The 26846-nt window shown below is 39.1% G+C and overlaps 1 protein-coding gene across 1 annotated transcript; it reads right to left on the reverse strand.

Moving 5' to 3' along the window:
• Nucleotides 1–11413: 11413 nt before the first annotated feature.
• On the reverse strand, nucleotides 11414–26443 carry LOC105444823. The gene is made up of 4 exons (XM_030995576.1): nucleotides 26232–26443; nucleotides 17009–17090; nucleotides 14681–14839; nucleotides 11414–13227 (listed from the first exon to the last, which is right to left on the reverse strand). Exons 1-4 carry the CDS (start codon nucleotides 26418–26420, stop codon nucleotides 12911–12913), a joined length of 747 nt encoding a protein of 248 aa, XP_030851436.1. The 5' UTR covers nucleotides 26421–26443; the 3' UTR covers nucleotides 11414–12910.
• Nucleotides 26444–26846: the final 403 nt, after the last annotated feature.

A 26846-nucleotide genomic window follows, 5' to 3' on the forward strand; every position in this document is an offset into this window, starting at 1 on the left:
ATGCACAAGCAGAATTATTAGGCAATGAAAAGAATACCTTCTCAGATCCCCGCTCTTTTATAGCCGAGTGGCGACCCATCTCATTTGAATTTTAAATTACTTTGAATTTCTTTTGTGTGAAGCACTGCCTTAGCACCTGGACTATGCACACACATTCAATACACTTTCTTTGTACATAGTACACAATCTCCTTCCACCTTACATTCTCCAAAAAGAGGAATACCTTCTCAGATCCCCGCTCTTTCATAGCCGAGTGGCGACCTATCTCATTTGAATTTTAAATTACTTTGAATTTCTTTTGTGTGAAGCACTGCGTTAGCACCTGGAACGCTGGTGTATAATGCATAATTGTTCCATTCGCTTGATCACCGAATCCGGACAATATATTCAAGTACCACGAAAACGATGATATACACGAACATCTAGAAAGATTCGCTTGATAATGACAATAATCATGGTGACTTTGTGCTGCTGTTTTGTTTTGTTTTTAGAAATATATTTATTCAGGATAACAAGAATCAGATATACATTGTAGAGAGAGAGAGAGAGAGAGAGAGAGAGAAGGACAGAGAGAAATAAGCCATGTCAAGAGCAGTATATGAATCGGCATTGTATCACACAATAATTTGTCCTTGTACATACGTTTAAAGATATCGATGGATGTAGCATTTTGAAAAGCAAAAGGTATTCCAGATTTTACCACCAGCGTATCTAAAACAATTCTTAAATCATTCAAGATTAGGCTTGGGTAAAACAACATTCAACGTATTGGCAAGTCTAGAGTTAAGACCATGTCTGTCAAAACCATTTCCACTTCATTGCACAATCGTACCAATGGATTGCCATTTTAATGAATTCATTATATTCAAGCTATTTACATCATAATCAAAGTTCCCTACGACAATACGTGCAGATCTTTTCTGTAGTCTTAACAGAATATTACTGTTTTGTAAAGAACAGTTCCCCCATACGGAACAAGAATAATCTAAGATTGGCTTTATGGTACATTTTGTATTTTTTATTCAAAATGGAAGAGCTTAGAAATTTACTGAGCTTTCTCAAAGTAATATCTTATAATTTAATGATTTGGTAAGAGATTTAATGTGGATATCCAAAAATAATCTATCATCAATTTCAATCCCTAAATATCTGATACTTCTTACTTGTTCTATTATTTCATTATTAATATGCACCTTCAGACTTAATTTATTGTTACCTCGTGTGTTACTACTCAACAGCATAACATTACTCTTATTAGTATTAATACGTAATCTATTTTTACAATACCATTCATTTATAGCATATAAATCTGCTTGGAGCTTAGATGTAATGACATTAATATCTATATTAGAAACATGTATGACAACATCATCAGCGTATATTTTACATGTACTTAACCATTGATGGACTCCTTGTATCGATCTATATGACTATAAGGGTCAAGCTCGCTATCCACAAGGACCGCTATTTATAAGGACCATTATTCATAAGGACCATTATTCATAAGGACCGTAATCCATAAGGCGTAACATACTGAATAGCGTTCCTTTATGAATAGCGGCCCTTGATATAAATAGCGAGCAAACCATAACCAATTTACCTCGCTTTTCATAAGGACCGCCATTCATATAAGAACCGCTATCCATAACGCGTGACTAAATGAGTAGCGATCTTTTATAAATAGCGAGCAGACCCCATTTAGCCGTGCTAAAGCGAGGGTAATAATCGGGAGCGCCAGGAGTGTCACACGTATGACAGACATGAGCGCTATACAAGAACCTATTATTATTATTATTATTATACCTTTAGAGTGTGGTTTTCGTTCATTTAAAAGTGAAACAAAAACTTATACATAGCCTCTCTATCTCTTTTAAATTATCTTTCATTCTATCTCAATTTCTTTCTTATTCCTCTACTGTGCATTGTAAAACAGATTAACCGAAAAATAAAAATGAACACCCATATCAACAAAATACAGTCAAACCTGCTTTAGTGACCACCTGTCTACAACAAGCACATTTTTTATTTCCCTTGAAAATGGTTTCTCATTGAAACATGTACTAAAGCAACCTGTCTACAAAGACCACTTTTTGTGTTTCCTTGGGCGGTCGATGTAGACAGGTTAAACTGTAGTATCTAACAATGCCACCTTGGATCGTTTGTTCATCATACCAGTGGCGTACGCAGGATTTTTTCAAGGGGGGGGGGGGTTACAAATCGGGTCCAAAATTTCGCAACGACTCAGCCAGCCGCTGAATAAGCTGGGGGGGGGGGGGGGGGGGGGGGGGGGGGGGTAAGAGGACACTTTTTTTTTTTTGGTCTCGAAATTTTAAAATTTGACATTTTGTCAAGTTGGGGGGGGGGGGGTAAGGTCACCTTTTTAAGGTCAGCCATTGGCAATTTTTTTTTTTTTTTTTTTTTTTTTTTTTAAATCTCGAAAGGGGGGGGGGGGTTTCCAAAATAAAACACATAAAACATACACATAAAAAACTCGAGGGGGGGGGGGTTTAACCCCAAACCCCCCCCCCCCCCCCCCCCCCCCCCCCCCCCCCCCCCCCCCCTGCGTACGCGCCTGCATCATATGGTAATAATCATGATAATGAAATGAAAGAATAAGATTGGAATTGATTTCATTTAGCAAACGACAATTACGCTTTGTTGTTTTAAAGTATATATATGAAAGACAATGCCATTTGTACCTGTAATCTGTACATCACATATCCAATCGCTGCAGCTTTAATCTAAGTCTGTGCAGGGAGATTGTTTTTGAGCCATGACCACATATTTTAATAGTAACATAATAGAACGTTTTCCCAAGTAATAAACCCTACACCGTAGGAATACTGGGTCTAATAAAACACAAGATCGATCCATACCGCGACAGGCCAAATTTTTCAGCTCTCGAAGGCAGTATTTTCAATCAGTAGAACCACTCTTTCGTTCATTTATTCAACGAGATTGATTGTTCTGATATCAGCGCACATTTCTATATTCAGTTTGGAAGTCAGAACTCACCCATCAACTGATTCTGATTGAAAATTTGGCCTGACTTTGGACAAATATCAATACAAATGGGTTTTTCGGGGGGCAAAAAAAGTATATTGCGAGCGGGCGAAGCGAGCGACCAAAAGAAATGGGCGCGTTTAATGTGGACAAAATATTTGATATTTATTCATGAATATATACTAGATAAAATATACAAATTCGGTCATCTCGTTGCCACTTTGTTGTGGTATAAATTTCATTTCGAGATAAAATTACAATAAATAACTTTTGGTTACGTTCAGGCACCATGCTGTGGGAATCATGACAATATTCGGATAGCGAGGTGCCAGAATATCGTCATAATCATTATGGGAATATTCATGGACCTCGCTGCCTGACACTATACTCGCTTCCGAATTGTGCGAGCAAGCGAAGCGCGCGTGGAAAAATGTACTACACTATCCCTGAAATGTATTTCCTCATAAAAATACACAAAGGGATATATGTTTGGGCAGCTTGTGTTTCTGTGTTTGTTATTTAGTTGACGTTATTCAAGAAAACATATTTTAATATAATCAAAATTGAAATGCTAGAGCGCCGTATGGCAACCGTGCTAAAGCTAGGGTAATAATCGGGAGCGCCAGGAGTGTCACACGTACGACAGACATGAGCGCTATACAAGAAACCACTATTATTATTATTATTATTATACCTTTAGAGTGTGATTTTTCGTTCATTTAAAAGTGAAACCAAAACTTATACATAGCCTCTCTATCTCTTTTAAATTATCTTTCATTTCTATCTCAATTTCTTTCCTTTTTCCTCTACTGTGCATTGTAAAACAGATTAACCGAAAAATAAAAATGAACACCCAGACACCCACTTACAAACGAATATTAACATCAAGAACAGAATATGAAATATAAACAACAAGTAAAATGTATTAGTTATCAAAGACAACAAGACAAAGGGAAAGTCTTATAAAAACAGGTATAAAACGCTGACACTATTCCGACCTGGCCCTTTTTGTATTTACTAGTTGTTAAAGAATGCTAAAATGTTTGTTTGGTCTGTTGTATAGAGTTAGATGGGTTCTGGAGAAAAGGTGAGCGGAAACAGACAGAAAAAGAAGAATTAAAACAATTAAAGTGACCGAATTGCGCTAACGCGTTATGACCCTCAAATAGATCCTAGATATAATTATATAATCACAGTGATCATTTACTGAAAACAATTCTAGCAGACAGTGACGTAGCGTAGAACCTTCTATTTAGGGGGCACTGACATCATGCATGGGGGCGGGGAGGGGGTCATATTAGTTTAAATGAAATACTAGTACTAATCAACATGGCCACCGATTCGGGTGAAGATGCGAGGAGGGGTCGACCTGTCACCTTCCCTCTTCCCTTCTGTCCCAATTTCTTTCATTTTGCATTCGTTCGAGGGGGAGAGGGCGTGCTCCTTCTCTACCCCTGTGCAAGTATGCAGTGCCATTGATTAGGAAAGTTTGGCCAACCCGGTTCGAGTTGGACATAATATGGCGACTACTGCTTTGTTGGGCAAGCACAAAACAAAAGAATATACGCCATGTTGTGACCCAGTGAAACCAAGTTGGCCAAACTATGTGAATAGATTGCTCTGCCCCTGTGCATATATATGCACAACATCTATAGGTGGCTCTGCCCCTGTGGCTATGTACGCCAAGGCTTTTCGGGATCAATGAGTTTGTCAGTCAGTGTCAGTGTCCGTGTATGTAGAGGCAGAGGCGGCGATCCCGGGGGACGGGGGGGGGGGGGGGGACACGTCTCCATCAAATTTTTAGGGGGGGGGGGGGGGGGGGTCATCCACCTGGAAAATTTGAAAAAGTGCAAACAAAATGTATAGAAAATGCTGACCAAAGACTGCAACACATTTAGCCCAAGAGTGCAGCGTTTAGACTAATAAAATCCAAACAAATCTCGCTCGGTCGCTATGCTCCCTGGCATAATATCCCTAAAAATGGAAATATTGTTAAAAAATCTGTATTCCGTTAGTATCACCATGATCACCGGCGTCATGATTTTGGGCTTGGGAGCAGTTGCCCCCCCCCCCCCCCATAAGTGGTTGAACGTAACACTGTCTGCACTGTGAGACTACAGGTTGATAGCATACTGCGTTACTTCAGCCGTTTATTTGAAGCAGCCATCGGAGACTGACACAGTTAGGCTCTGCTCAAGGATTTAGAAATTGTATTGAATTGTTAAATTAAAGTTCGTGCCTGCAGACTAGGACATGTTACTTTTACCTTCTATATTATTTATCTCTCAAATGGTTCGCAAAAGACCATGCTTAGTCGCTGATGCAGTACCACGCAAACAAACTGGCATCTCGAGTGCAACTGACGTAGGGATTAGCTTAGTCTGCAAGCACAGACTCTAACTTGACGCTTTACAACAATTCCAAAAGCCTTGAGCATAGATCTGTCAGTTTCTGGCAGTGTCAGCATCGGCTAGTATAGTACAGAGTCTATTGTAGGCTTATAGCGCAGACACTGTTACGCACAACGACTGACAAGTGTGCCTGCGAACTCGGGTTATAGCTTCATTCACTAATCGAGACAAAGTTCGTCAGTATAAAAGTAGTAGGCGGTTTGGGTCGATAAAGAAGGTTAATAACCTTCATGTTTACAGAACCATGGGCACCCACATAGGGGCGGCGATTTCTTTCATGTCCCGGGGGGGGGGGGGGGCGGACTAAATACGAGGGAAATCTGTATTCCGTTGGTATCGCAGTCAGTGGCGTAATTAGCAATAGCGTTGGGGGGGGGGCATTTTTTTTGCACTTTTTCAAATTTTCCAGGGGGGGACGTCCCCCCTGGATCGCCGCCCATGCCTCTACATACACGGTGACATGCTCTACTGACACAGACTGACAAACTCTATTGATCCCGGAAAGCCTTGGCGTAGTAGCCACAGGGGCAGAGCCATCTATAGATGTTGTGCAGAGCCATGCACATGGGTAGAGGAGCACGCCCTCTTCTCCTCGAACGAATGCAAAATGAAAAAAATTGGGACAGAAGGGAAAAGGGAATGTGACAGGTCGACCCTACCCGCATCTTCACCCGAATCGGTGGCCATGTTGATTAGTACTAGTATTTCATTTAACCTAATATGACCCCCTCCCCGCCCCCATGCATGATGTCAGTGCCCCATAAATAGAAGGTTCTACGCTATGTCATTGTTTACTAGAATTGTTTTCAGTAAATGATCACTATGTTTATATCTGAGGATAATGACGCGTTAGCGCAATTCAGTCACTTTAATTATTTAAAAAATTCTTCTTTTTCTGTCTGTTTCCGCTCACCTTTTCTCCAAAAACCCATCCAACTCTATACAACAAACCAAACAAACATGTTAGCATTCTTTAACAACTAGTAAATACAAAAAGGGCCAGGTCGGAATAGTGTCAGCGTTTTATACCTGTTTTTATAAGACTTTCCCTTTGTCTTGTTGTCTTTGATAACTAATACATTTTTCTTGTTGTTTATATTTTATTTTCTGTTCTTGATGTTAATATTCGTATGTATGTGGGTGTCTGGGTGTTCATTTTTAGTTTTGGGTGAATGTGTTTTACAATGCAAGGCAGAGGAAAAAAGGAAATTGAGATAAGAGTGAAAGATAATTTAAAAGAAATAAAGAGGCTATGTATAAGTTTTGGTTTCACTTTTAAATGAACGGAAAATCACACTCTAAAGGTAAAAAGGGTATATCCCTTCCCATCTGGTCAAACTGCCCCTCAAAATTTGACCATCTAGTAGCGTTTTAAACCGGGGTGCCGCTAAAGAATTTTGATTATATTAAAATATGTATTCTAGAATAACGTCAACTAAATAAAAACACACTATCAGAAACCTCAAGTTGCCCAAACATTTATCCCTTTGGGCATTTTCATGAGGAAATACATTTCAGGGATAGTATAGTACCTTTTCCACGCGCGCTTTGCTTGCTCGCACAATTTGGAAGCGAGTAGTGTCAGGCAGTGAGGTCCATGAATATTCCCATATGATTATGACGATATTCTGGCATCTCGCTGTCCGAATATTGTCATGATTCCCACAGCATGGTGCCTGAACATAACCAAAGGTTATTTATTGCAATTTTATCTCGAAATGAAATTTATACCACAACAAAGTGGCAACGAGATGACCGAATTTGGATATTTTATCTAGTATATATTCATGAATAAATATCAAACATTTTGTCCACATCAAACGCGCCCCTTTTTGGGGGTCGCTCGCTTCGCCCGCTCGCAATATACTTTTTTTGCCCCCCCCCCAAAAAAAAACCATTTGTATCGATATTTGTCCAAAACTCAGGCCAAATTTTCAAACAGAATCAGTTGATGAGTGAGTTCTGACTTCCAAACTGAATATAGAAATGTGCGCTGATATCAGAACAATCAATCTCGTTGAATACATTAACGAAGGAGTAGTTCTACTGATTGAAAATACTGCCTTCGAGAGCTGAAAATTTTTGCCTGTCGCGGTATGGATCGATCTTGTGTTTTATTAGACCTTGAGAGGGAGCTATACAACATAAAAAGTTTATTACTTACAATTTCATAACTTTAGACTCGATTTCAACCGCGACAACGATCACTAAATATTGTAGGATCGCATATGCTTTCACTGATTTATGGAAACTGCCCCCTACCCTAGCCTCCGCTGCGTACAGTCATGGTTCAGTGACAAAACAATGGCCTCGTAACTGTGAGACCTCAGGATGAAAAACCGTGTCAGTGTGCTATATTAGTGCCCTTATGTGGGGCATTAATCCTCATTACTGTCATTTATGACTTGAGGGCGTAGGTCCCCAAGTTAATAAGCATAGTAGCATACACATGCTTTAGCAGTCCCGCAAAACACACATTGGCAAATTATTATTCAATTAAAATCTGAGAATGTATACTATTATCTAGATCTATTTTTTTAAATAATTTTTTTAATAATTCCATAAATTGGGGTAAAACTAAAATATTCTACCTTTATGAGCGACAGTGTATGTTGTCAAATTTAATGGAAGAAAATTAAATGTTCATTTGAATTGAATTGAATTGAATCCATTTAGTAAATAGTCTGATTTTCTGAGACCCTTGTACGAAATGGTCGTACGTTTTGTGATGCGCAAAGATTCAATCAGTTTAATTTTGGCCATTACAAGAAGTGGGTTATTGATGTAGACAAATGTGCATGTACCCTTTACAGCTCATTTTTGTATGTTATTACCAACGGAAAAAAAATCAATCAGTCACTCAGAAGTGTCAATAGCGAAAGTAGGTGGGTTTTCTTGCATAATTTGCAAACTAGTACACTGCTAACATTTAAATTTCACAGATAGGACATTATGTGACATATGCAAAGTTCTACAGAATTTGATGTTGGCTGCAAACGTGGCATAGTACCTTTAAATCAGTGGCGGATCCAGGGGGGCCCATCCCCCCCCCCCCCCCCCCCCCCCCCTTGGCCACAAAAAATAAGGGGGAAAAAGAACGAAAACAAAAAAAGAGAGAAAAAAAGAAGGAACAAAAAAGAAGGAAAGATTTTTGTTGGTGTGTGCTAGAGAAAGCAAAAAAAAAGAAAGAAGTGATTCACCTAGGGCCCAAAGTCAGGCACCTGGATGCTTATCTGACGGTAATTGAATGCCTAAAATCCCTGGACTCCTGGGGGCTCCGCCCCTGGACCCCACACCAATTAGTGACCTACCAGTGCCACAAATAAGGTATCAAAATATTCTCATCTGACCGTTATTAAATGCCTAAAACACCTTGACTTCCGGTGGCTCTGCCCCCTGGACCCCACCTAGGGCCCTAAGGCGGACGGCTGGATGCTAATTTGACGATAATTTAATGGTTTAAACCCATGAGCATCTGGGGTCTCGGCCCCCTGGACCTCACGCAAATTAGTGTCTTGCCAGTGTCACAAATAAGGTATCAAATTATGTTCATCTGACCGTAATGAAATGCCTAAAACCCCTAAGTTTCCGGGACTCCGCACCTCGACCCCACCAGGGGCCCTAAGGCAGGCCCCTGCATGCTTGTCTAACAGTTAAAATATGCCTAAAACTCCTGAGCTTCAGGACCCCACGCCAATTAGTGACCTGCCAGTGTCACAAATAAGGTATAAAATATACTCATCTGACGATAATTTAATGTATCAAACCCCTGAGCTTCTGGGGGCTCCGCCCCTGGACCCAACATAAATTTGTGTCCGGCCAATGTCACAAATAAAGTATAAAAATGCTCATCTGATCGTAATGTATTGCACAGAACCCCTGAGCTTATGGGGGCTCTGCCCCCCCCCCCGAACCCAACCAATGGCCCTTAGGCGGCCCTGGATGCTCATCTGACCGTAACAGTTGCCTAACACCCCTGAGCCTCCGCCCCCTGGACCCAACACCAATTTGTGTCCTGCCAGTGTCACAAATAAGGTATCAAAATATGCTCATCTGATCATAATTTATTGCCCAAAACCCCTGAGCTTCCGGGGGCTCCGCCCCCTGGACCCCACGCCAATTCGTGACCTGCCAGTGTCACAAATTAGGTATAAAATATGCTCATCTGACGATAATTTAATGTATAAAACCCCTGAGCTTCTGGGGGCTCTGCCCCCAGGACCCAGAACCAATTTGTGTCCGGCCAGTGTCACAAATAAGGTATCAAAATATGCTCATCTGATCATAATTTATTGCTCAAAAACCCCTGAGCTTCCGGGGGCTCCGCCCCTGGACCCCACGCCAATTCGTTACCTGCCAGTGTCACATATAAGGTATAAAATATGCTTATTTGAAGGTTATTCAATGTATAAAACCCCTGAGCTTCTGGGGGCTCCGCCCCTGGACCCCACACCAATTTGTGTCCTGCGAGTGTCACAAATTTATTAGGTATCAAAATATGGTCATCTGACAGTAATTAAATGCCTATACCCCCTGAGCTTCTGGGGGCTCCACCCCTTGACCCCCCGCCGAGAAACGTTCAGCGGAACCTGCATGTAAGAGCCGGGGTGATGGGGATTTTTTTTTGTCTACCCCCCCCTCCCCCCCCCCCCCCCCCCCCCCCCCCCCCAAAAAAAAAAAAAAAAAAAAAAAAAAAAAAAAACGTTTTGCCACTGCCGGTGTCACCAAAACGTACCAATGTTTGGCTCGCATAATTTTAAATTTGGCCCCCCCCCCTAAGAAATCATGGATCCGCGCCTGCTTTAAACAACAGTCATATAAGGTCATTGTCTTCATAGGCATGACTCGCTTTTTAGCACATATAATAACGAAATCGAAATGATACCTCATGCGCCTCGTGGGCAATCTTAAGCTTTGTCACAAGCTGAATTCGGGAGGCCCAAGAAATGTGTGAAATTTAGCCAATACGATCAAACCAATTCAGCTCCACTTTAAACAAAATACGGTGACCTTTAATTAATTAATCAATTAATCATACCTAACAATACACAAGCCAGCTTGTGCGAATACAACCAACAACAAACCCCCGCACCCCCCAAAAAAAAAACAACAACAACAACAAAACAACAAAAAACAGCATCGTCATTGGCTGGAATAAAACGTATAACGGCTAGTACAAATTATCAAACATTTGTGGTACACCACAAATATTAGAAATCGTTACATTTATGGATATTTCAGCCGTCTCTAAACCGATTCCGATCAATCAAAGATGATTTTGTCATCTAAATTGTATGGTGTTTGAAATGTGACACTCAGCTTTTCATTATCTCACATTTTGTGTAGCGCCCTCTGCAACAATCAATAATCAAATGCTCGTTGCATATTTGTTCTGTATTCACATTATTTTGTTGAAGGTCCGATATTTAGTGTCACTTAAAAACATTATGTCTCCCTGTTTCATATACCTACTCTATCCTCCTCTACTTCTGTTGTCAACCCAATATAAACAGTTTTCCCAATCTCAAGATATCATACTTGTGTGAATTCCATATTCCCCCCCCCCTCTCTCTCTCTCTCTCTCTCTCCCTCTCTCTCTCTCTCCTCCTCTCTCTCTCTCTCTCTCTATATATATATATCCCTCTTTCTCTCTCTCCTCCTCTCTCTTTCTATCCCTATTTCCCTCCTTCTCTCTCTCACACCTTCTTTCTCCCCCCCCCCCCCCCCCCCCCCTCTCTCTCTCTCCCTCTCTCGCGGCCTTCTCTTCCCCCTTTCCTTTATTTTCCAAGAAAAAATGAACGTTGATAAGGAGGAAAATATTGATAAACATTGTCAGACAATAAAGTATGATAATATATATATATATAGAGAGAGAGAGAGAGAGAGAGAGAGATGGGGGGAACGATTATTTGTGTTATCATTCATAGCGTAATGTTGAAAAACGGATTTCACCATCAAGACAAATAAGTGCAATCAAATCATTATTTTTCTACGATGATCTATTTAATAAATTAAACAATTTGTCTATGAGCCGTGAACGTTACAAATATATGTCAATCTTTATGACACATAGCTTTACTTTGATTACAGGAGACAAACTAAATTTAACAACTAAACTTTAAATAACTTATCAAAGCATTCCACTTTTAGCCCCTCCATCTGCTTTTCTCCCTACATTCCCTCGCCTTTCCTTCCTCATCTCTAAAGTTATCTGAGATTTTAAGAAAGTACATTAACATACATTGTGTTGCTTTCTATTGTAACGATGATTTTACAACGAATTCTAATAATATACAGTACACATACAATGTACAAAGTCATGTAAATAGACATTAATCGTGTGAATGCTTACCCGCTTACTACATATAGGCCTATCGCAGTTCATAATGTTCGTATGCTGCAACAAGTATGAGCATTCCTCTAATACACTATCTTTCATGAGAAGAGGAGGTACCATACATACTATACTATATTATATCCTGCATCAACAATTTATTGGTTTTTGATTGGTTGAGAGCTCTTCACGTGACCAGAAATATTTCAACCATTTTAAGGTTGCTCTGAAAAAGTACTATTTGGTAGTAGAAGAACTACTTTGGAGTACTATTTGGGAGTTTAAAAAAAATACAATTCTTTTTAAAAATTATTTTTATCACAACTATGACATTTTAAATTTAAAAAATGTAAGTGATAATGTTTTTCTCATTTCAATGACCTTTATTGAATTCCAAAATGTTTAAAACGCTTAAACATTAAATTTCAATAATTTGCTTTTGTTTTTGATGCAAGATATATAACATTTATACCAATCCTTCTTTTCGAGGTGCTGGTTAAAACTATATGCCTCTATGACTCAAATACATGTAGTACCATAGTTTTAACTAGAACCTATCAAGCCAGTGTTTATTTGTATACTATACTTTATACTATATTTACACATACTATAGTGATACCATGATTCCCGTTATGTTAGCTTATGTGAACATACTATTCAATAAATCTAATTTACGTTTGATAAAAATTCTATTCAGTTAATGTTTTAGACAAAATACCAGATTGTCACCTCCTTTCATGAAGATGTTTGTTCCAAAGAAGATTCAGATACGTAATCACATTAAATTGATAATCAAAGAAGTGGTTTGATCAAATTAAAAAAAAAAAATAACAGTAATATTTACGTTTTTTGAAATTATGTTGAGTTAATTATGTACCCCCAATCAGGTTTCTGATTTGAGATTCCAAATAAAAGGCATCTTATATTTAAAACTTTTATAACTTTCTCGTTGTTTGTCCGATTTATTTCAAACTTTCGCTATTTCTCTTATTTTTCTGCTTTCACATAAGTGAACAATTAAGGTACGTTCAGATATGACGCGGTAATTTAACTGCGGAGGTGTAAATGAATGACATGCAACTGCGCGCAACAAAAGACATTTGCATATTCATTGGGTTGTGTGTTATGATGTACATTAATGTGAAGCGTATTACACATTACGTCAATATTCACAATCACACGGTATGCAATCGTAGACTACTGTGATGTACTTGGCTATATCCTGACAGGGATTGCCGCCTAAAGCGGCACTGGTCGTAGGAATGTCACAAGTTACCATGCCGTTACACAGGTCTTGGACCTCTGGCTGGGCTGTCGTCGAACGACAGTTGTCTTCGTTTAAACGATTTGGATTAGTAACACCATCACTACAAGTGGTCATATCACGACGGCCAAAATCAGCGCTGACGATATTTATCGTTTGGTCATCTTCACAAGAGATAGCAGCTGCATCATCACCTGCACATCGAGTTATGGTGGCTACACAGGTACATGCAGCGATAGAGGAAGAGAGGGAGAGAGAAAGAGAGAGGGAAAGAGGGAGGGAGAGAGAGAGAGTTATTCTACACCTCTTTGATTCTGAGTTTTTAATTTACTGTTGGGAAAATTGACATGATGACTTGCTAGAAAAGAAAGTTTGTCTTTCTTCTTTTTCTTATTTTGCAAGGTGAAACTATCCCTTGTAATAAATGTTGTAAAAGATCATAATTTTAAACTTTAAGCATGATGGCAAAATAATCATTATAAGCAAAATTGCAGTCACTATTCTTTTCAGTCTTGATTTTTATGTTATTGTCTTATTTACCCCATTTGTTGTGTATAAAAATGAGGGCTTTAATTTTGACTCATAGACAGAAAAGCACATAGTCTTTTGATCTGAAATGTTGTACATACTTTCATGAACCCATCTTGCTGCAGCAGATAGTTTTAAGATAACTTTCTTTAATGGCAAGTATAGGTGAATAAAAGGTGGCTTGGCGTAATTACTATACATGTATATCGGTGTGTGTTATAAGATACAGATATCTAAAGCGTGACGCGCCATTCCTTGTTTTCTTCAGTAACTCACTGCTTATCTAGCTGCTCTTTTGGATTTAGCATCAAGTCCTCTTCTATGCGAGGTTGCAATAATTATGTTTATAAGACGGGTTCTAGAATCTAAGCAATCCGATTGGTCAATTGACATCACGTGGGCGTGTATTAGTGTTTCCCATCGTGCAAAAAAGCTCCCATCAAAAATTGATAACACACGCTCGATACCTAACGCATTGATTTGTTACATTACATTGTAAATTGATTTATATGTTTATAAACAGAATATTGATGTACATCAATGAAGTTTAATTAATACAATACAATACAATACAAGTTGACGATCAGATGGCGCTGTGCAAAAAACGGTACGGTAGGGCATGAACTTCACCAGTTCAGTATCGCTCTGTTTCACATTAGGCAAAATTTCGACTTCATTGTTACCAGCGCTTATTAGTGCTGTGAAGGAAATAACCACAAACGCCAGAAATTCCTTGTTTGCTCTGTACATGTTATAATAGTTTTTTTGTTTGTTTATCAATTTTGTTTGTTCACGATATCACCATGGCATGCCGCATCAAAGACCATATAAGTCGCTATCGCAGTCCTAGGTCGCGGTAAATAGGAACTTTTAGATTGAGTGGACGAGAAGGGCGTGGACGTCCACTGATCATGTGTGTCCATGGCAAGCCGTTTTAACATTTATTCCTATTTCTTGATATCAAGAAATGATTTTCTGTTGTAAAGCAATGGTAATTCTTGATATCAAGAAATAGGAATAAATGTTAAATCGGCTTGCCATAGACACGCATGATCAGTGGACGTTCACGCCGTTCTCTTCCACTCAATCTAAAAGTCCCTAATAACTCCTTTGTGCAACGGGCCAACGGCCATTACTTACATCTTTCTATCTCGGCACTGGACTCTGAGCTTGAAGACGAGCTTGCATCCGAGCTTGATCCTGAGCTTGAAGAAGAACGCTTGTTACGCTCAAGGACAGCCTTTCTTGCTTGACGTTCAGTGAAATCGTCGTCGTCATACACCAGTCCCCGGCCCCCGGCTAAAATTTTAGTCAGAAAACAAAACGTACAAGTATGTTTTTTCCTATAAGTATTCATAAGTAATAACGTGAGACGATTATTATTTGCTATCCATGTAACATGAATGTAGGGGAGACCGGGGAAAATTATTGGCTTGAATCATGACTAGGTTTGGGTTAAGTAAAACAGGTTATTTTGATCATTTCAAACCCGGAAGTCAAGTGTTGCAATTGCCCCACAACACGGGGCTATTGTAACACTCCCATGGGGCAATTGTAACACACAAATGGGGCAGTTGTAACCACATTTAAATTTTACTTTGTTTTATTATTTTATAAAACCAAGTAAAAAATAATTTTAATAAAAACCGTGACAAATGCTTGACTCATTTACATTACGGTATACTTTTTCCAGTAACATGGGGACAATAATAGTTATTACGTTGTTACGGTTGCCCCCCCCCCCCCGAGGAGGGCGGCCATATTTTTGTTGTATCTTAGCATTAGTATTCGTCGTTGAAACTTCCGCCAAATACAGGCCTAAAAACTAATTTTTTGACCATATGAAAATGACAGTGATAGCTCAAGCAAATATTTGTCGAGACAAAAAATTAGGTAATTCAAGATTTTACTTCCGGGTTAAAAAAATGTTTGGGTGTAAAAAGTTCATCGATGTGTTGACCTCCCTTCCCCTAGGACAGCGTGTGGGGCAATGAAATGCGCATGCTCTGTGAGAGCGTTTGTATATAGCACTTTAATACCCTTTCACATCTATTTTTCTTAACCCCGGACTATCCTTAACCCCATACTATCCTTAACCCCATACTATTTTTTTTGCTGTTCACATCTATTTCTTAACCCCGGACTATGTGCTTAGCCGGGGTTAAGAAATTTCACGCGATTCACACTACGTTCGCCTTAGCCCCGGACTATTCGATAGCTCATGAATATTAATGCTTTTGCTACCGCGCATGCGCCTTTCGACTAAATGAAGGGGAAAAACCCGCGTAAAAGACTAAACGTCAATACAGAGAGCATGCATGCGTAACGTGAACTGCATGCATAGCGCGCGATAAATGCAAATTCACGACCACACGACCACGCTGTCTGTGATTGGCTGTTGCTTAGCCCCGCTTCTCCTTAGCCCGGTTCGGATTCACACTACGCAGCTTAGCACCACAATTGCCCGGCTAACCCCGCAATTGCCCGGCTAACCCTGCTATTTTGCAGGGCCAGATAGTCCCGTACTATTTGTGGGGTTAGCCCACTTTGGCAAAACGTAATGTGAACAGAAAGCCGGCTAAAATTACCCCGGGTAATTGGTGGGGCTAAGGAAGGAATAGGTGGGGCTAAGAGCCCCCTTAGCCCCACCTATTTCCCGGGGTTAAGCAATATTTGGTAGATGTGAAAAGGGTATTATACTAGTATAGGGAGGAAGCCTCTGTTACATTTGCCCCGTATAACATTTTTCCCCGGTCTCCCCTACCCAATGTATAAATAATTATTTACATGATCCGAATGTTCCATTTGTATAAATACACCGTACATAAAACATGCTTACTATAACAGGGTTGCATGGCATTTTTTGTTTTATTGACACCCCCCCCCCCCCTCTCTCTCTCTCTCTCCCTCTTTCTCTCTCTCTCTCTCTCTCTCTACTTATAAAGAAGGGGTGGGATGAGGTGGGTGGAGATTTGACAACTTGAAGAAAAAAAGATTCCCAGTATTAGTAATTAGCCGGCAAATTTGATTAGAAATCCCCCTTCCAAACCGATCTAGCGACATGCAGACATTTAGACCAATATCATGAGAAAAACTGCTACCTTCATTTTTGCACGAACAAAGCAACATTAAACAAAAAATTAAAGGCTTCAAGGATCGTCTCCGGTTTAGCGTTGAGGGTGTATTATTTTCTCATCTGATTGGGCGCGCGACACGGAAACAGTCCAGGCAGTTGACTAGATAAACAGGTGAAAATGAGGCAAAACCTTAACATATATATTATAATTATAGTGCCTTCTTCACTTCGGGATGCAGAGCGTAGTAACCCTATATATGCTAAGAAATGATGTAGCTAATTGACATAATTTGTGACAGGGGATACATACGGACTAGTTTATTAAAATATAATTGAATCGGAGTGAACTTCCTGACAGTAAAATAACGGACTAATTAGACAAATTGACTTACCGCTTCTTCCATGCACCATCATTTGGCCCATCATAAGGCACGTTAAAGCCAGAAAAACGACCGTAAACCTGAAAAGCGCCATCTGGGGTTATGTGCATGGAGGTAAAAATAATATACAGTACATTCAAATTGATGGTCCATTTATTCTTGTCCACAAATGTGAAATTATGGCGTTCACCAGCAAAAATAGGCAATACAGAAAATCAAGACAGAAAGATGAAACTACAATAGAAACCCATACACAATTATATAAATGCGAACAACCAAACCATTATCATCTGTTCACATAACAAAAGAGGTCTAACTTATCGCAAAGACTTTTGACAAATCTCAATAGCCTTGTTCGTCACCTTTTGAAATGTGCGGACCATCAACCGCTTCAAATCCAGACTTGAGAACTGGTGGAAAGAAGCCCCAGATAAATATGATGACAACCCAAACCAAAGAAAACCATGGATAGGAACAACAGTCTAAAGACTGAATAATCCTGGATCAAGTAACTTACAAGTGAGTTATTACAGTGATGAATTTCATAATCGGAGTTTGATTTTATATGTATTATTTAATACAGTTATCTAAAGTCTTTGCACATATTGAAATAGAAATCCTTACTTTTCAGCAAGGACTACAGCAAGAGATTTGTGAAAATGTGAGCGAATTCGGATGAACAATTAGAAATTTAGCAATTTTTACAGAACTTGTGTAGGCCTAATTTCTAGAAATGTCACCTTGAAGTTTTTCATGATCATGTTACCCGGTACAAATAGCGTACAATTACAGACCATCTTTCTTATCCGCATATTGAGTTGCCCCTACACAAACAAAATTGGCTGAAATTAGAGTTTTCCTAAATTTCACCACCAAGCAGTATATTCTATCGGAAGATGTGTATTGTAACGTGATGAATTTAATCAATTTGAGAACGTACAACGTTTCAATGAAGTTTTTACGTTCCTACAGAGGAACAACCATATTTGAAGTTCGAATTTTATTTGTTCCACATTTACATAAAAACAATTCGGTAACTAACATAAATAAAGAGTAATATTAGATAGCTTAGACAGATACCGAGATGTGATTGGTCCAGAGCTCGTCACGTGATATCAATTGCGAGGATCCAAATTATATTTTAGCAGCTGGTGAAATGAATATATTTTTAATCAATGCATGTCGTCCTCTTGAGGACTGTATGTCACCGATTACACACATTACACCATTACCGAGGGTCTTTTTTTTTTTTCTTTTTTTTCCCCCTTGAAATTATTTTTTCCACATTTTCTTTTTTTCCCAAAAAATGTTTTTATTTTTTTCGATTTTTTTTTCCTTCCTGAAAAATGCTTTTTGGGGGGTAAGAATTTTTTTTTTTCCAATTTTTTTTCTTTCTTGAATTATCTCGACAGATTATTATTATTATTTTTTTTTTGCACTTCTTTTTCTAAAATTGTGATTGTCCCCGAAAAAGAATATGAAAAAAATTTCGGGCAAAAAAAAAAATGGACCCCCCCCCCCCTACAAATAAAATCAAACCAAGGCTATCTAATATAACAGTTATTGACTGGCAGGGGGTATATAACATTCTTTGGACCTGAAGGGAGTTTTATTTTCCCTCAGCGCTGCGCGCTTCGGGAAAATATAACCACTTGGTTAGCGGTCCAAATAATGTTATGTTACACCCCCTGCCAGTCAATAACTGTATAATGTATGGTCAAGAAGCAAGGTGTTTCGAGGACAATGTAAATACAATATATTAGGACGGGAGAGTTAAGAATCAAGGACAAAGAAATAATGTGCGTTATGTTCTAAGTGATATTTAGCACTATTTCATAGAGCCTATATGAGGAAAGCTACCCTCCAAATTTCCCGGACAAATATCCTTAGACAACTACCCCAAGGACAGCTGCCCCTAGGACAATTATTCCCAGACAACTACTCCATCGTAAGAGTAATGTCACCAAAATTGCTTTTGACTGAGATACTTTTCCTATAAGAGGATATTCCGAGGTAACTGTCCTCGGTGAAAAGTTGTCTTAGGGATCATTGATCGGGAGAAACTGTCATGGATCGTAGTCAATGAAGTATTTCAGAATCGTAATTTTAAAAACTTGTGAGAAATACAATAATGAATTGCCGCAGTGAGTGACCAGAAGATAAATACTGAGTGAATGAACAGAGTTGGAAGTGATTTCCTTTTTGTTATTCTCGTTTTGAAAAAATACGCGATGAGTAAAAAAAAAAAAAAAAAAAAAAAAAAAAAAAAAAAAAAATTGGAAGAGGCGTGGTACTGCATTATTCAGATCACAACCTCGCTGAAAATGATGTGACACACAACTAGAGTTATATTTTGTACACTTTCCACTATTTCTAAAATAGGCCTACGACTGTTGAGGTGCTTTCCAATTTGGTTTGCTTTCAGTAGAAACGTAAGCTCGCATGTGGTAAACAATTAGTTTTCATACTCTTAATTCATGCGACTCTATAATACATTTGACTTTAGTCTCCTGTACTGATTACTCGTTTGCTACTTGGGATATTAAAAAGAAAGGATATGTCCCCATCACAAAAATAAGAGGAAGAATAATTGCCACTTTATCAATGAAGAACGGCAACGTAATTTTTACATTTAAAAAAGAAGATGTATATATATATCATATGCAATATTCCAGATTTTTGTTCACCTTCAATAAGACTTAATCCCATTTTAAACCTTTTCCTCACTAATATGTCGCAAAAAAGAAGAAGTGCGCTTCACATGAAGAAAGCAATATAATATAACGTTACCTTGCTCTTTTGAAAAGTCAGATGGATGAAAACCTCTGAAAAGTGTGACAGCAGGCTAGGGGAAATCCGAAGAGAATCGAAGATGAGGAGGATAGACCAGCAAAGATTCGACGAATGGTGAGATGCTCATGCCGACAACCCTTAAATAAGCATCAATGAGAAATATGCACCCCACCCCCCCCCCCCCCCCCTTCTCTCCCCTGAAACCACAAAGTGCGCATATTAACCTTCGCCTAGGTTAATAGCCACAAACTATATTCGAAATTAAAAACATATTTTTTGGGGGGCGTTATATTTGTTTGCATATTCTGACAGCGTGAATCATTATTTCCTCATCACAATCTCTCGCTTCGCTGGATTTCGTGTGCAAACTTGTTTTTCACGGTCATAGCCTGTTACTTTGGAAACTTTAAATTTTGAAACAAAGGTAGTAATTTAGCTAATACCTTTTTTTACTTGGAGGAAGGTCACTAATGTAGCATATTATCTAACCATCAGTAAACTGTAATTGCGTCGGTTTCAGTGCCAGAAGGATTTTAATGAAATGTTAAATGCATGTTATCCGTTTAACGCCCCCTCTGTCTCAAGGCCGACCGTCATTTTTTCTATAGAAGGCCTCTAGTCAACCAAAAGGTATTAACAAAAAACAAGCCTTGTTAAATGATAGCTTTCATATCGATTTCATGGCGTACCGACTCTTGATAACTTATCAATGAATGAATAATTTAATACTCCATTAATTTATTTATAAAGTACTTACTTTCTTATCGATTTATGTATTCAGTCATTTCTCTATTCACCTGTTTGTTCATTTGTTTAGTTTTCTGTTTATATTTGTAGGCATTTTTACATGAACATTATATCATTTTGATTTTACTACTTTGTATGAATGGAACGGAGAAAGAATCACTCGAAACTACTTTGAAATTGACAGATTCTGTATAACTTATTAATTATGTAATTGACACATTAACTTACCTATGTATTTATTCATCTATTTAGTTATTTAATTATCCACTCATACGTTTGTTTAATTTTTAATTTTGTCTTAGATATTCATTTCTAAAGCTATTTATTTATTCTGTCATTTATTTGTGTATAAATAAGTAATGGATTGAATACAAAGGCATCTGTACGCAAATGTTAATTTTTAAACTACTTTACTTAATGTAACTTATAAAGGATTACTCGAACTGGTACTCGAACTAAATCTCCATCTGAAAAATCTTTTCACACTCTGTCCTTGGGTATTATATTTGTTTGATGATGATTGTTTTGACTGCTAAGAAAGCATGTATATGTTTGCAAGTAAACAACCAGGGGGATTTAATAATGGGGATTTATGCTTTACCAAAAGGCACGAACGTATTGACTTGGTTTCGAACCCGGGCCCTCCCGGATACGAGAACACTGCTTTACCACTGAGCCATCGCGTCTAGTAGACGTCTTTATATTATTGTGTCGTTTAAGAAAATGCAACCTCCAATCCAAAGGTCCAACAATCTGAACTGATCAATATCTATAGCGTACATCCGACTGGTTTCAGAATATGCCGCCCCCATCGGGTCATCGGCAATCACTGCACAACAAGCTTTTGATCTATTATAGAGCTCTGAACAGAAGAGGGTCTGTCGTGTAATCCTTAGATACACTATACAGTGCGTCCCAGAAAAAAACGAAACCGAGAAGTATCGATGCTTTATCAGTATAACCTACACAGTGGTTGATTATGTTAAGCACACATCAAATTGTGATAAATATTTACTTGTCCTTCATCCGCACAAGGATATCTAATTAAAACAATTATTAATACAAAATCACAAAAGAATCATCTTAACTATTGTTCATTTCACCAACGGATTTTACCGCAAACCTCTGCAAACAGAGAATTCCGACTAAACTGACGAATTGATTTAATTCATGAAGATTCAATATTTACGAGTCTGATTTTGTGTCATTATTTTAAAGAAAAAATGTTGAATAACAGTGTATTTTCTGTCTCGTCATTTAAACCATTTCTTTTCAAGGCCGGGGAAATGTACACATTCAACAATCGTGGTTATATTGTTTTGTGATTGGCCTCTTCAGATGGATTTGTCAAACCGATGTTTATTCACATTCTGGTGTATTGGAAACAAACATAAATTATATTTGTTAATTTAATCATAATAGAAACATACTCAGTAACTGATGAATACCACTGCAACACGCTCCTTACGAAATCCTTATGTAAAACATTCATTATCACGTCATCATTGCATCATCATTATTATATCAAATCGTCGATGGTTTTCTTAAAATGAAGGCAGATTAATAAAGATGATCGACATGCAGTATAACCTCCATAAACGCATTGCACATCGCGTACTCAAAAATCGTTGGATAGTACTGGAAACTTTTACACTTTTTCATTTTAAAAAACATGAAGACTTTTGTTGGAATAGGCTCAGTAAATGAATCCCACGTGACCTCGTTTGATCAATCGTTTGATTAGGATCTACGAGTATATTTTTGTATTATCTAAAATGCACAGGCAAACTCGGACTTCTCCATATTTAAAATGTCTGTGGGTATTTGGAGGTCATTAATTTTTACATGTGGCGTCTTTGCAATGGCATATTGTTATAAAACTAATCGGACATGCAGCTAAAATCTGACACTGTTAAAAGTACAGAAATTCATGGCACGAATGTAAATTGATAGTCACATTGTAGTGACATCAAACGTATGATAAGAATGAATGAATTAATGAGTATAATAGTGTATCATTATGGAGCTAAGAAATAGCACGTTAAATGTCTGATACCAACATAATCACGTATATTTTAGGAGTCAATAATCTATTTCAGTGTAGTTTGTGTTTCCCATGATGGTATAGGCCTATCAAGAATCTAAATTGAGGGTTCACGAGACCGAACGTCCTCCAAACCGGCAAGTCGGTCTCGTAGTTTGTGGGCCATCGGTCTCGTCAGCTGTCGGTCTACTGAGGTGCCCCCATTCATGTGGGTGTTGCCCCTCATGACAAGTAGCTTGGACCTAGTGCTTTCAACAACAATGTAGAGGTGTTGTGGTCTTACGGATAAGTCACCGGACTGTGAACCACCGGGTACGGGTTTCGAGTCCTTGCCGCAACGTCCTTTGACAACATATTAATCTACATTTGCTACACTCGACCTAGGTGAGGTCAACGGGTACTTAAACTCCTTTAAATGATCGAGCGCCAAAATGGCAGCCATGCTAATGCCGATCGAGGTCGCGTTTGGAGAGCGAAGAGTGTCAAGTTTGAAAGATGGTTCTAGGACACCTACCCCCTGGACAACCACCCCGGATAACCACCCCCAGTCATTTCCCCCTAGCACAACTACCCCTAGGACAACAAACCTCTAGGGCAACCGCCCTCTAGGACGACTACCCACTAGGACAACCACCCCTGGACAACTATCCCCAGACAACTACCCCTAGGACAACTTCCCCCTAGGACAACTAGCTCCGGAAAACTACCCCCGGAAAACTACCCCCGGACAACAACCCCCTACGACAACCATCCTCTAGGACACCTACCCCCGGACAACTATCCTAGGGGGTAGTTGTCCGGTGGTTGTTGTCCGAGGGGAAGTTGTCCTAGGGGGAATTATCTTGGGGTAGTTGTCCTAGGGGATAGTTGTCCTATATAGGGGGTAGTTTTCCTAGGGGCGGTTGAATGGGGGTGGTTATCCGGGTTCGGATGTCCAGGGGGTAGGTGTCCGGATACGTTGAAGGACACGAGCGCGATACAAGAACCCATTACCAGTATTATTATAATTTTAAGGAATGGTTGATATCGAGTACACCAAACGTTTCGCCGGAGAAAGAATTGGGGAAACTAAAAATCCTTTAGCCCTTCCCGATTGACGCGGTTGGCAGTGATTGTGCAATAAATTCCAATATTGATTTAAACTGACGTCAAATGTTGCTTGGCAACACAATGGAAAAAAGAGGTTACACTTTGGAGCACAACCCATTTTAATGTCGACAAGGTCATAAGCAGTTTTGCGCGAAACGCCCCCTCATGCTTTTGTTCTGCGCCGCTTTAAAAATAACATTAACACATGACAGCTGTGTAAATAGTGTAGTAACAATTTTTCCTGGTATTGTTGAAAATATGATATTATTAATGACAGGCTCAGCGATTTACAATGCATTGTTCCATTCGCTTGATCACCGAAGCCGGACAATATATTCAAGTACCACGAAAACGATAATATACACGAACATCTAGAAAGATTCGCTTGATAATAACAATAATCATGGTGACATCTGTACTGCGCACATGCCGGTCATGTCGTGATGCTCCTATTAAAGGTAAAGACCAGTATTGGTAACGCCCCAATTTCAAAAAATGAAATGGAAGCTCTCATTACCAATCATGTGAAAGAATATGTTTTGACTAATACATGATGATAAAAAATTTGCCGGGAAACCGCCTACTGATTCATATATTTGGTAAATTTATTTCTCTCATGGTCGTGTGAGAGAGATAGGGTAGTCCCATATACATCTTTCTGTGTATAGTGCTTGTAACTTTACGAAGAATGGGCCAAATTTCTTATCATTTTGATGATTCCAGAACCTTGCAGATGCTAGATGCTAGATGATCAACCTTTTCTGATCGATTCCACAACGTTTCTTTCACAATGCAATCGCATGACCATTACTGGTCTTTACCTTTAACCTGGTCAGAGCTGACGACCAAAGGACGTCAGTGCCGGACTGGGATCGAACCCTTGCCATTGATGGTTTCCTTGTATCGTTCTATGATAACTATATAGGGTCAAGCTCGCTATCCATAAGGATTAAGGACCGCTATTCATAAGGACCGCTATTCATAAGGACTATTATGAATCATGAAGGACTGTAATTCATAAGGACCGCTATCCATAACGCGGAACAAAATGAATAGCGGTCCTTTATAAATAGACCAAAGCACAGCCAAGATCTAAAATAAATTATTCATCAATTATAAACAATTTCAGATAAAAACTATATCTTTGGTAGCAGACATAAACTAACCGTACATCATACTGGATGTCAAAGAGGAGAGACAAGAGAGAGAAAGAAAGAGAGAAAGAGAGAAAGGGAGAAAGGAATAAAGAGAGAGAGAGAGAGAGAGAGGGGGGGGGGGGAGAGAGAATGGAATAGAGGAACAGTTCAGTGTGAGATGATACATATACAATTACATTCAAAACATTGCTTTGTAATAGACATTATTATTATTGCACCTGTGCTTAGTACTGTAACATAACATATGAAACAATAATATGCATGCCAAAAAGACAAATGTATGCTAGTACATTTTCTCTTTGAAATTCAGATACCGTCCGCCAAATGATTTTTTGGTTTCCTCTCTTCAAATTCATTTTAATCACTCATGAAATATGCATTATATGAGTTGCATCAAACGGAGGAAGAGGATCTAAGCTTTACAAATAGGTGTCATTCATTAATTATAATCGTGATTAAGTTATGATAAAACATCGATGATTCTCGGTTTCGTTTTTTTCTGGGACGCACTGTATAGAGAGAGAGAGAGAGAGAGAGAGAGAGAGAGAGCGAGAGAGAGGGAGAGAGAGAGAGAGAGAGAGAAAGAGAATGAGAAAGAGACCGAGAATGAGAGGGTATGAGAAGTACTCGGGATATGAAAATGTTACTCATCTACATAAATTGTTGTTAAATGCTTTCATTGCACTTGGGAGAAAGGACCTGCCGAACCTATTAGTTCTTATTCTAGGTAGCCTAATTCTTCCTGATCTATTAAAGACCACTTGCCTATGTAGCTTAGCCAATAGGGACTTTTAGATTTGCACGTCGACATAGTGGACTGCTACGTGTGACTTCCTTATAAGGCACTGACAGTACCTTAAACGGACGTCACATTGTCTTAACAGGACGTCACACGTAGCAGTCCACTCTGTCGACGTGCAAATCTAAAAGTCCCTAATAATGCCCTTTCTGCAACATCTTCAAGCTCCTTCACGGAGACCCCAATTACTCTGCTGGCATGTTTCACTATCCTAGCCAACTTTGCTTTGTTTTCCCACTATTAAAGGCTGTTAAACCAGGCTAGACAGCAGAAACAGATGACTGACTGAATGACACATGGTAGAACAGAAACATTGTTTCATTTTTCACATGTAATGCTTCCATCTTTCTTAGAAAATACATACGCTGGTTACCCTTGCTTTGTATTACCTTGGTATTGCTATCCCACTTCAGTTTGTTATCAATTACAATTCCTAGGTATTTACATTCAGCCACCTGTTGTATGGCTTTTCCCCATCAATGTACAGGGGCACGTTATTTGTGCCAACGTTTTTTCTGTAGTCAAAGATCATTTCATGAGTTTGTGTGGCATTTAATAGAACATATGAATTCTTTTCGTTCCAAGAAGCAAACTTTATCAACTTACTGTATCCCCATGTGCAACCTCAGCGGTGTTGGTGATCAAGCCAATGATACAAGTATCATCTGCATACTTTACTACGTGACAAGATGAAGCAGTCGAACAAGAGAAATCACTAGTAAGCAAGGTGTAATGGATGGGCGAGAGCAAACTTCCTTGTGGAGTGCCTGTGGTAAGTCGTCTATCTTGGGACATAACATCTCCAAAATGTACTTGTTGCACCCTGTTTGTCATGAAATCCCTTAACCATTGACATAATTTGGGATTCACAACACCAAGGTTCCAGGAACTGTCGTATTAAATGCAGAAGAGAAGTCTACAAATAACACCTACTTACCTACCTACATGTACCTACATTGTACATACGTACGTAGAAATTTAGTTGTAGTACCTGCCTAAAAAGTCCACCTGTCCACAGTGGCCTTTATAGACAGGTTTGACAGTATATGTCAGGCGCGGATCCAGGATTTCTTAGGGGAGGGCGCCGGCCGAAAAGTTGCTCAGTGGGGGGGGGGGGGGGGGGGGGGGGGGGGGGGGGGGGGGGGGGGGGGGGGGGGAATAGTGAGCACTATTTTTTTTTTTTTTTTTTTTTTGCTCCCGAAAATTTGAAAATCGCGCCGG

The sequence above is a fragment of the Strongylocentrotus purpuratus genome, unplaced genomic scaffold (genome assembly GCF_000002235.5).
Source record: "Strongylocentrotus purpuratus isolate Spur 01 unplaced genomic scaffold, Spur_5.0 spur5_scaffold_3, whole genome shotgun sequence".
In the NCBI taxonomy this organism is placed as follows: Eukaryota; Metazoa; Echinodermata; class Echinoidea; order Camarodonta; family Strongylocentrotidae; genus Strongylocentrotus; species Strongylocentrotus purpuratus.

Bases quoted from the DNA above. Each gene is read 5' to 3' on its own strand.
- LOC105444823 (XM_030995576.1), bottom strand. From the start codon at position 26,420: ATGTCCCAAGATAGACGACTTACCACAGGCACTCCACAAGGAAGTTTG. The intron at 14,840-17,008 runs GTAAGTCAATTT...CTAAAATTTTAG, and splicing joins GATGGTGCATGGAAGAAGCG to CCGGGGGCCGGGGACTGGTG. The intron at 13,228-14,680 runs GTAAGTAATGGC...GTACCTGTGTAG, and splicing joins CAGTGCCGAGATAGAAAGAT to CCACCATAACTCGATGTGCA.